The 10417-nt window shown below is 56.6% G+C and overlaps 1 protein-coding gene across 1 annotated transcript; it reads left to right on the forward strand.

Moving 5' to 3' along the window:
• Positions 1 to 122: 122 nt before the first annotated feature.
• On the forward strand, positions 123 to 10017 carry NT5C1A (5'-nucleotidase, cytosolic IA). Its single transcript, XM_075114740.1, has 6 exons — positions 123 to 405; positions 6494 to 6661; positions 7505 to 7634; positions 7953 to 8075; positions 8522 to 8706; positions 8982 to 10017. The coding sequence occupies exons 1-6, from the start codon at positions 175 to 177 to the stop codon at positions 9345 to 9347; spliced, it is 1203 nt and encodes a 400-aa protein (XP_074970841.1). The 5' UTR covers positions 123 to 174; the 3' UTR covers positions 9348 to 10017.
• Positions 10018 to 10417: the final 400 nt, after the last annotated feature.

Genomic DNA, 10417 nt, shown 5'->3' on the forward strand with positions numbered 1-10417 from the left:
ACTCTGCCCTGGAGCGGCTGTGGAGCGCTCCCGCCTCCCTCCGCCCGCCCCCCCCCCCCCCCGCCGCCGCCAGCGCCCCGGTATTTGGGGGGGGTGTTGGGAGGGGTGCGGCGGGGAGGGCTCGGTCCCGAAGAGGTTAAGCCGTGTCCCGGTGGGCTGAAACCCCGGAGCTTCATGGGATGCCTTATAAAGCGCGCTCCGCCGGCCCGGCAGCCGCTCCGGGAGCTCCCGGTACGGGAGGAGCCGCCGCCGCCGCCGCCGCCGCGCACGGACCAGCCGGTGCCCCGGAGCCGCCGCGCTATGGAGCCTCCGGGCACGGCCGGGGCGCCGGGCGCGGCGGGGCAGCCATGGGACGACGCCAAGGCTTTCTACGACAACCTCGCCCCCAAGAAGAAGCCTAAATCGGTGAGGGCCCCCGAGGTGCTGAGCCGGGCAGCGCTCCCCACCCCGGAGGGGAACCAGCCCCTCTGGGTGCCCCATCTCTGGGTGCATCCCCCTGCATGCCCCATCTCCCACAGGTCCCCGTGGGTCTCTCCGGGTGCCCCACCTCCTACAGGTTCTCTGGGGTCCTCCTGGGTGCCTGTCTTCTCCGTGTTCCCCCGTGGAACCCTCCGGGTCTGTCTGGGTGCCCCACCTCCTCCAGGTGCTCTGGGGTCCCCCGGGGTGTCTCTGGTTTTTCCCTGACCCCCGTCTCTGTCCAGGTCCTTGGGGAAGCCCTGGGTGTCTCCACGTGTCCCTGCTCCTCCGTGGCATCCCTTGGCTACCTGGGTTCACTCCAGATCCCCCCAGTCTCTCTGGGTTTCTGCAGGTGCCCAGGGTGTTCCCGGGACCCCCTGGGCTGTGGTGCCCTTGCAGAGCGGCTCGGTGCCCCATGAGCCACCTGTCCCCTGTGCCAGGGCCGGAGGCCCCGCCAGGAGCAGGCAGGGAGGCTGCAGCCGAGCAGGGGGACAGCCCGGGGGGCCGAATCCCTGCCCGGGGCAGTGGGGTGTCGCAGGGGTGTAGCCACCACTGCCAGGCTCGCCTGCTCCAGGAGATTAGAGGGAAAGCCTGTGTTATCTAACCAGGGCTGAGCCTGCCAGGTTTAAATATGGGAGTGCCTGGAAGTGCTGCCGTATCTCAGAATAGCTGCGGCAGCGTGGGGCTGGCGGCCTGGCAGGGCTGGGGGCTGCACCCTGGGGTGGGCTGGCCCCCTGCAGCCTGTGAGCCCACCCAGCCATAGCCATCCTCGGGGCTCTGGGTTCCCCTGAAGCGTGGGGCTCCGGCAGAGGCGCTGCCCACGGTGAGGTCGGGAGCCCAGTGGTAGCCGGCACCTTTTGCAACGAAGCTCTGCATGTGACCTCTCCGGTGGGGGAGACAGCCAAGACCCTGCTCTGTGGACCCCGACTCGGAGCAGCCCCTGTGCTTCCCGTGTGGGGGACCCGGCTGCAGCCCCCAGTCCTGTACCTGCTGCCAACTGGCAGCGCTGCTGCCTTTGCCCTTCCCAGAGGAGAGGGAGGGACAGCTTGGTTTGGTGGTGGGATGCGACTGGTTGTCTTTCACGCCATGCTTTCAGCCTGCTGTGGATGTCAGCCCAGGCTCCTCCTCTTTGTCTCCTTGCAGCGAGCTCGGTGACCAGCACGCCTGTCCCTGCGCTACAGCTGGGGAAACTGAGGCACGGGGCAATGATGTGGTTTACTTGCAGAGCAAATCAGCGTCAGAGCCGAGATCCAGGCGCTCGGGCTCTGAAGTTAGGCTGTGCCGTCCACCCGTGTGGGGCTGGGGATGATGTCTGTGGGGCCTGCCTGGCCCCGCACCCCTCCGCTGGGGCAGGCTGGGGGCCCTGTGCCCACGGCCAGGTGGCTCGGCTGCCCTCGCACAGAGCTGGGCTGCCCTGCCCTGCCAGGCAGCTGTCACGCCCCGTGATGGACGACTGCAGGGCACTTTTTGAGTTTTCCAAACACATTATTTATAATGCAGAAAACATCTCAGCCATTGCCCTGAACTTTAATCTGACCCCGAGCAGGGGGCTCGCAGCCACCCAGGGCTCCCTCGTGCACATGGGAAATGGCGTTTGCTGTCGTCCATCTGTGCCCTTGCGGGTGTCGGGTCTGTCCGTCCTCTCGGCAGAATGTCTCTGTCAGCTGGAGCAGGTACCTGTGGGAGAGCGGGTGTGAGCTGTGGGGGCTGCTCCCTCCATGAGATGGGTTGTAAGATGGCAGGAGCCAGGGTGATTTTTGGGGAGCATTTTTGGGGAGCCCATTCCTGGATGGGAAACAGGTTAACAAGGTGTCCCCACAGCCCACGGGGCTCCCTGCTTTGCAGGGGTCTCCGTTCTTCCCACGCCCTGGCTCCCACGCTTGCTCCAGCCTCGTTCCTGCCAGCTGGGGAGGTCAGCGATGAGACTTGTCACTCTTCAGCAATGCAGAAAATGTCCCCCAGCCTCTCCAGTGACGCCACGCAGGGAGCAGAGCCTGGGTCGGTGGGAGCTGCCCTTCTGCTGGCTCCGCTCCTCTGGGCGCCCGGCTCGTCCCCTGCTCTGCCAGTCCCCTGCACCCATGGGGACCCATCCAGCTCGCCAGGGTACCTCATTTTTGGGATGCTTTAGCTGGGACCATGTTTGACCCTGGAGCAACCCCTTCCCCTTCTGTTTCTGTGACCAAATCTCACACCAAAATTCACCTCCAAATTTTGAATTTGGCCACAAGGATTTGGTCTCTGCAGCATCCAGGGAAGTGCCTGGAGCTGCCAGAGTTCCTCCAGGTTTTTAGGATTGAGGTGGATCCACCGGATTCAGCCCCAGGCAAGGCAAAAGGATCAAGGGGTCCAGAATGGAGTCCCCACTGTGGCTCCTGCCTCGGAGCCAGCCAGGGGTGGCCTCCGGGGATGGCAGTGAAGCCACAGGTGTTGGGTGCCTCTGTGGGTGCCTGTGGCTCTCGTGGGTGGGAGGGCACAGCCCTGCTGCACATCCCAGGAGCGTGTGGGATTTCCGAGTGTCTGCCTCTAATCCTTGGGGGGGCTGCTTAGCATTTCTATCTGATTAGAAGGGCGATTTGAAGGCCTGCCAGCTGTTGGGGCTGCAGAGGAAAACATGCCATTTCCATTCACTGCTGGAATGTATCTTTACCCCAAAACTGGGATGTTTGGGTTTGGGATGGGTTTTGGACTTTATGGAGCCAGAGTCTGCTGGAAAGGTCACTTATGCTGCTATGATGGGGTTTGGACCTCGTGGTCTGCCTGGAGGCTGTGCCAAGGGCTGATGTTCCTCTTCAGAAGGCTGGGCTGTCAGGATGTGTCTCTGCTCATCCTTCCTGTCCCGCTGAGCCCGGAGATGGGCCCAGGGTTGGGATGGGACCTTCTCCCATGCTGCCCTGCTCGTACTTCTGTTAAATACATCATTAATCGCATGCTTGATGTTCAGGATGGGGCTGGATCTGACCTTCCCGTGGGAAGGGAGGAAGGGTGAGGAGCTCACCATGAATCCCCAGGCAGCAAATTCGGTTGCATTCAGCTGAGCAGAGCCCCACAGCCACTTCCTGGGCTTGTGTTGGATGATGAGCGTTAATCGACCTTGGCTGACCTTAGATGCTGCTCTGAGGGTAAAACAGGGTTTGTCATTGAGTGCCTAGACCCGCCGGGGCTGGGGCAGCTGAGCAGGAGGCTGTGTTGGGATGGGGGTGCTGCCCAGGCTCCACGACAGCTCGTTGGGACTAAGTGCATCGTAACAAGGACTGCGAGTGGGACACCTCCCATGCACACGCTTCCTGATAAAAATGAAGGGTGTTTTCCCCCAAAACTATGATGTTTCAAGGCAAAGTGGGGTTTTTTGGGTTGTTCACAGCACTCTGATGGAGGATTTGGGGTGCTGTGATTCCTGTACTGCTGTGAATTTTTAAAGCCCATTTTTGAACGTAGTAATGATCATCTGCAGTACCAATGGGGATGGAGAAGCATCCAAACAACCCTGAGGAGGGAACGCTTCCAAATGAAACCTCCACTTCAAAGAAATGTCAAAATGCATCTCCCTCCTCACAGAGCAGAATTGCCTTATTTTTTAAATGTCAGCGTTTCCCAGAGAACAGCAGGGCTGTTCCAGCCCAGCCAGAGCCGGGAGCTACCTTATCGCCCAGGTGAGACCTTCCTGCAGAAAGTGCTCCAAAGGTGCAAATCTTCCTTGGCAGGAGCAAACAAGATCTGGCAGGTCCCATTCCTGGAGGCCGGGCTTCCCGCCCGCAGGCAGCTGGGGCTCCAGCAGCCCACGGTGGGGCAGAGTTAAGCCCCAAGTTTACGGTTATTTTTATTGCTGTGTTTATTGCCTCTTAAATTAACCTCCTGGAGGCTGGTACCTTTAAATGGCAGGGGAGGGACCTTGAGCAGCTGGTTGCCATTGTGCAAGGTGCCTGTTTTCTTGGCACCCGCAGGGTGCAAGGTGTGTGCTGCGGGGAGACAGAGATGCAAATTCAGGCTGGGCACCCTGCTAGGCTGGGCTTATGGCCCCACACGCTCGCATCTCAGCCCCTTGAACATGCCTCTGCGCTGTGTGTGCTGCTGACCTACTTTCTCTGCTGGGGATCCTCCTGCGGGGCTGGCTGGGGAGGATGCTCTGCCCTGCAGTCCATCGGGGACCCGGAGCAGGGAGCAAACGCCCAGCAGCTCTCTTACATACCCAGATAAATAACCCAGCGCTGCAGGGACTCGGGAGCAGCATGGAGCGGCAGGACTCCTTGCTGAAGGCTAATGGCTGGATGTCTCAAGACCTTTAATACTTATTAATATTTTCAGTTAATAAATGGCCCATGACACCAGAGTTATTAATTAATGAGTTGGAGTGCCAAGACTTGGCCCATGACAAGTTAATAGCTAACGCCCACTGGGTAGCTAAAGGTAAGATGGGGAGCTGGCTGTCGTTCACTTGTGGGAGCGATGCTGGTGTCACTGATCAGCTTCTGGGTGGACCTGGGTGATCCTGCGTGTCCTGGGCGTTGTTCACCTGCTTCCTCAAAAGAGCCGCTTCCAAATGGGACCATATTTCTCTGCAAATGTTGTGGGAAAGGGATCCCTCTGGCCACAGTGATATTCTCAGCCTGAGCTAATCCGTGTCTAGTGCTAATTGCTCACTGTTTTATCTGCTTGCTGGGGATTTTTGGGTACTGGTGCGGCCTTGGAGAGGTGTCTGGGACCAACCATGCTGCAGGGTTGGCCCTGAGCGCTGCTTACAGGGGGGTGCGGTGCTGGGAATGGCATGGGGGCTGCCGTTGACTCATTCCTGCATGCATGTCCATGCTGGGCAGGATCAGTGGGATGGAGACAGAGCGAGGCCCAGCCCTGCGGGGAATGAAGATCCCCGATGCGGGTGGGGTACCTTGTCCTTGCCAGGCTGCTGTTTCTGTAAAACTCAGCCCTAGGCAGGGTGGGAGCTTGAACTTTGGAGCACCTGGGTGTGCGGAGCAGCTGGCCAAGGCACCCTCCTTGCCCTGGGCAAACCGCATTGCCAGAGGATTACTCACGCGGCAACATCCTACACAAGGATCCCGGAAATCACAGAGGAGCTGAGGGTGAGGTGTTTCTCAAGTTCTGATGGCCTGGATTTCACAGGCTCCCTGTGGAGATGCATCCCTGAGAGCAGCCAGAGAGTGCACAGGCTGGGATTGCTCCTGGGGAGCATCCCCCGTGTGAGCCCCCAGGCCCTGTCCTGCTCCCAGGACTCGCTGCAGGCAGAGTCTGCAGGGGACAGGGCTGCCTGCACCACTGTCCCTCCTTAGGATTTGCTGTTCTGGGAGCGAGGATTTTGTGTTGGCCATCAGTAATGAATTTGCTTTCATGCTTGCAAGTGAGTGATGGGGATTAACACCCTTCTGCCCTCCAAAGGGAGAGGGAGGACGGGTGGGGGTCAAGGTGAGATTGACTTTCCTGGTGTCCCCTCTCTCACTGCCAAGTCCCACTAGAGGCCCCTTGTTGACTTCAGTGGATTTTGGATCAAGCCCTCAAACATTAATAATAATGACTCATAAACCATTGCTTGCACCACCTGTTTGTCATGTTTCCACCCACAATAACTATATCAAGTGTTTTTATAAGCTGAGCTGGCACGGGTTGTTTGTCACATCTGGACAGCATCGTGGGAGTGCAGATCTGGCCGAGCCGCAGTGTGTGGTTTTTCCTGGCTGGGGAGGGAAAAGCCACACAAATTCCTTTTGCATGGGGTTGACTGGTTCTCCTGGGGTAGCATGTTGGGTCTGGATGGGTCCTGGGAGCCTGTTTGCAGTGGGACGGCTTGGGCATGGTGTGAGCAGCAGAAGACGACTCTAAAGTATCCCGATTCTGTGGGGACAGTGCGTCAGGGCTTCATATGTTGAAGCACTGGAAGGTCAGGGTTGCAGTTGCCCCTTTATCCTCCAAATCGCTATGGAGGTGTCACCCACCCTGTGGGCTTTCGTGTTGAAAGCTAACAGATGCCTTCTCGGGCCGCGGGGCTGGGTGCAGGGGCTGCCACCCCATTTTCTCCCTTTCCCTGCAGCCAAAGCCCGAGAACGCCATCACCATCGCAGTGTCATCGCGAGCGCTTTTCCGCATGGAGGAGGAGCAGAAGATTTACAACGAGCAAGGGGTAGAGGCCTACGTGAAATACCAGCTGGACCATGAGAATGAGCCCTTCCTCCCTGGGCCCGCCTTCCCCTTCGTCAAGGTGAGCGGCTACCCGCCTAAGCTGACTCTGCACTGTGGCCCTGACCCACAAGTTTTGGGGAGACGGGAGTGCTGTGGGGTGCTTGTGTGGGGAAGGGACGGGAAATGAGCAGCGTGGCTCGTTTAGCTCATGTAGCCACAGAGCAAACAGAGGTCAAATAAACCTCCTGGCAAGTGATGTGCGTCTTCCAGGACTGGGGAAACACTACGTTTTCCAAATTGGCAACCGAGCTCAAGAATTGAAGAAATCATCTCTTTGGATCATATTTAAAGTTTCCCTTTAGGGAATTTTCTTTTTTTTTTTTTATTACAATTTATATATCCTTTTAAACTGGCTGCATTTCGCCTTGCTACAGACTCTGCCAATTTCTAATTTTGACATGTTGAAATAAGGCATTTCAACCTTTAAAAATATTTCCCAATTTCTGCCCCAGTTCCACTGGATTTAGTGCAATTTTGTGTTCTGGCCCTCACTGAAGCAATCTCCTGCCCATTCCCAATGAATAGACTAATCCACTTGATGGGAAGAGACTTGATCTGTTTCTGATTCGTTGAAAAACACTTATCTGTAACTTTGAACTAATTTATTCTCATCTCCTAATGAAAACTTGAAGCCTTTTGTGTTTGAAAATAGAAGAGTAGCTATGTGGGTTTTTTCCCCCCCAAAATCAGTCTTTTTTTCCTCAGCTAAAGCTGCTTGCTGATGTCAGTTTGGCTCAGGGTGTCATTGGGTTCGGGCCAGATCCCTGGTTTTGGTGAACAGATGTGTTTTGCTCGGTGAGAAGGGGGTCAGGGCCATGCCTGGGGCTCTCTGACACCCCCGCCTTGCCCTGGGGTGCTGCAGGCGCTGGAGGCAGTGAACACGCAGCTGCGCGAGCTCTACCCCGACAGTGAGGAGCTCTTCGACATCGTCCTCATGACCAACAACCATGCCCAGGTTGGGGTTCGCTTGATCAACAGCATCAACCACTATGGTAAGCTGAGAGCAAAGCTGTGCTTTGTGCAGGTCCTGACAGCTTTTGGGCAGAGTGTTATTGCCTGGCAGCAAGATAAGGAGACGCTTTCTCCTGTCTCTTCCTCCAAACCACACGCTGAGCCCATTTCTCCCAAATTTCCTGGGCTTTGAGCGGAAGTTGGCTGGTGGTGAGGATGCTCTGGCTGCCGGCCACGCTGTTTAACGGCAGTAACAAAACTAGCCCCCATCCTGCTGACTCCTGGGAGGCCCCAGGAGAGCAGCATCAAGGCTTGTTTGGGGGGCACTCAGGCTCACCCTGGGGTCCATCTGCCCTCAGATCTGTTCATCGAGAGGTTCTGCATGACGGGAGGGAACAGCCCCATCTGTTACCTCAAGGCCTATCACACCAACCTCTACCTCTCCTCCGACGCAGAGAAAGTGAGTGGGGCCATTGAAGAGGGTGAGTCTGGGGTCCAGCTTGGGGGGGACAGCGGGGGGGAGCCCAGACCCCTCAGGGGGTTGATGCCATAAGCAATAGCTCCAATGTCCCTGTCCCTAGGTCGATGTGCAGCTAGGGTCTGCCTTGTCCCACAGCCCATCCTTGATGCTCCAAAGAGCCTCCTGTTTCCATAGAAATAAGGGTTTCCTCGAGCTCAGCAGCTCTTCCAAGGCAAAGGCACTGTTTTCCTGTGTTAATGTGTTTATGCAAAGTGAGGTTTGTCATCTGGGGATTTGTTTTTGCTGTAAAAGGTCTTGGGGCCAAGCTGCAGGCACTACTGGGTGCATGCATTTCCTTGCAGTGTTTGCTTCCAGCCCATCGTGTTTTGCTCTGCTCCCCAATGGATAAGCCACAAGACTGGATCCTTGGGTAACTGTCACCTCTTGTCTCACGGTTTACCTCCACAGGGATCGCTGCAGCCACCATCTTCAGCCCCAGCAAAGACCTGGAGGTGTCGGAGAACCAGCTGCGGGTGGCATTTGATGGTGATGCCGTGCTCTTCTCTGATGAGTCAGAGCAGATCGTGAAGGCTCACGGCTTGGACATGTTCTTTGAGCATGAAAAGGCTCATGAGAACAAGCCTCTGGCACAGGTAGTACTGGGGTGCAACCAGAAGAAGCCTCTGGGAGAGAGACAGCCCACGGGGATGCTTTTGCCTCTGGGAACAAGCATGGGGTCAGCATGCAGAGTGTGAGGTGGGGTGGGTCAGCAGCCTGGTACTGCTGGCCCCTGGGCCGGCTGCAGCTGGCCCCTCGCTGTTGGTTCTGGGAGCTCACAGGGAGAAGGGGGGCTCTGCTGGGACTGGGTGCCTGGAGGAAGGGATAGCATGGAGCTCTGCAAAGTGACGGTTTCTTCTTGCTTTGGCAGGGACCCCTGAAGGGCTTCCTGGAGGCCCTGGGGAAGCTGCAGAAGAAGTTCTATTCCAAGGGGCTGAGGATGGAGTGTCCCATTCGCACCTACCTGGTCACTGCCAGGAGCGCGGCCAGCTCAGGAGCCCGGGCCCTAAAGACTCTGCGCAGCTGGGGCCTGGAGACAGATGAAGCTTTGTTCCTGGCCGGGGCTCCCAAGGGGCCGCTGCTGAAGAAGATCCGTCCCCACATCTTCTTCGACGACCAGATGTTTCACGTGGAGGGAGCCAAGGAGATGGGCACTGTCGCTGCCCACGTCCCCTACGGCATCGCCCAGAAGCACAAGCGGATGGCGCAGGAGAAGCAAACCCCAAACAGCAAGTAGCGGAGCTGGCTGGTCCCGTGGCCCCTGGCGTGTGGCACAGACTTCACCCTGTGCACCCTGCTCTGACCTGAGTTGTGGTCTGCAAGGCAGAGAGCGTTTGCCCTGGCAAGTGCGAGGTTATTCCCCAGTGGGAGCCTTGTCAGGGGCATGGATGGAGGAGGGGGCTGATGAAAGGCTTTCTTTCGCCCCTGTATTCGTTGCAATGTCGTGGCGTTGTCCCCGTTCCTCGTGGGGCCGGAGGCTCCCCTGCGCTGGGCAGCCCCACCAGCTGTGCCCCCCCCTTGTCTTCGCTCTGCCTTTGCTTCAGGCAAAATCCCTGAGGGTGGATCTCGCCTTTTGTGGACTGTTTGTGCCAGGCAGGTTTAACCTCTTGGTGTTTCTTTAAAACCCCAGGTAATTCCCAAAGCCTTTGATTTACAAAGCAAATGTTCAACTGTTGAACTGGAAAGTTGGGAGCGCACAAAAACCCTTCTTGCAGCTTTGAAACAAAATATTGTCCCTTTTAACTAAAATCATAATATTGTTCCTTCCCAGCCCCAGTCCCTGCTCCCCAACTGGAAAATCTTTCATGTCGCTGTCCTTTCACCAAGATTTTGTCAGCTGAACAGCTTTCCTTTCACACACTAAAATTTGGAAAAATAGAAACAACCACATATATTAAAAAACGAAAAGAAAACCAACAACCAAACCTGTTTCCTGCTTGGGCCTTTGGGCTAGTGTATTGTTGACCCAGGATTTTAAATTTGGGTTTCACAGTTGCATGAGTTAGCACTTAAAAATAATAATCTCAGTGAGGCGTCCAAAGCCCAGCTCTTATGTGAGCCATCCATGCTCCACAGACACATGCCTAGGGCTTGAATTAAGTTAAAAGCAGGCCCTAATATATTAGGGACGTCATTCAAAATATATTTAGGTAAATCTGCAGAGAATTTCAGCCTGGGGGGTTAAATTAAAGGATTTTTTCTTTTCCCCCCTTTCTAGGCTGAGCCCATGTGAGTTTATAATCTTTTTCTCTTCAGCTTCTTAAAACCTCTGGTGTTTCTTAAAATAGACACCTCTGCTAGTGATGC

The sequence above is a fragment of the Phalacrocorax aristotelis genome, chromosome 20 (assembly GCF_949628215.1).
Source record: "Phalacrocorax aristotelis chromosome 20, bGulAri2.1, whole genome shotgun sequence".
Taxonomy (NCBI): Eukaryota; Metazoa; Chordata; class Aves; order Suliformes; family Phalacrocoracidae; genus Phalacrocorax; species Phalacrocorax aristotelis.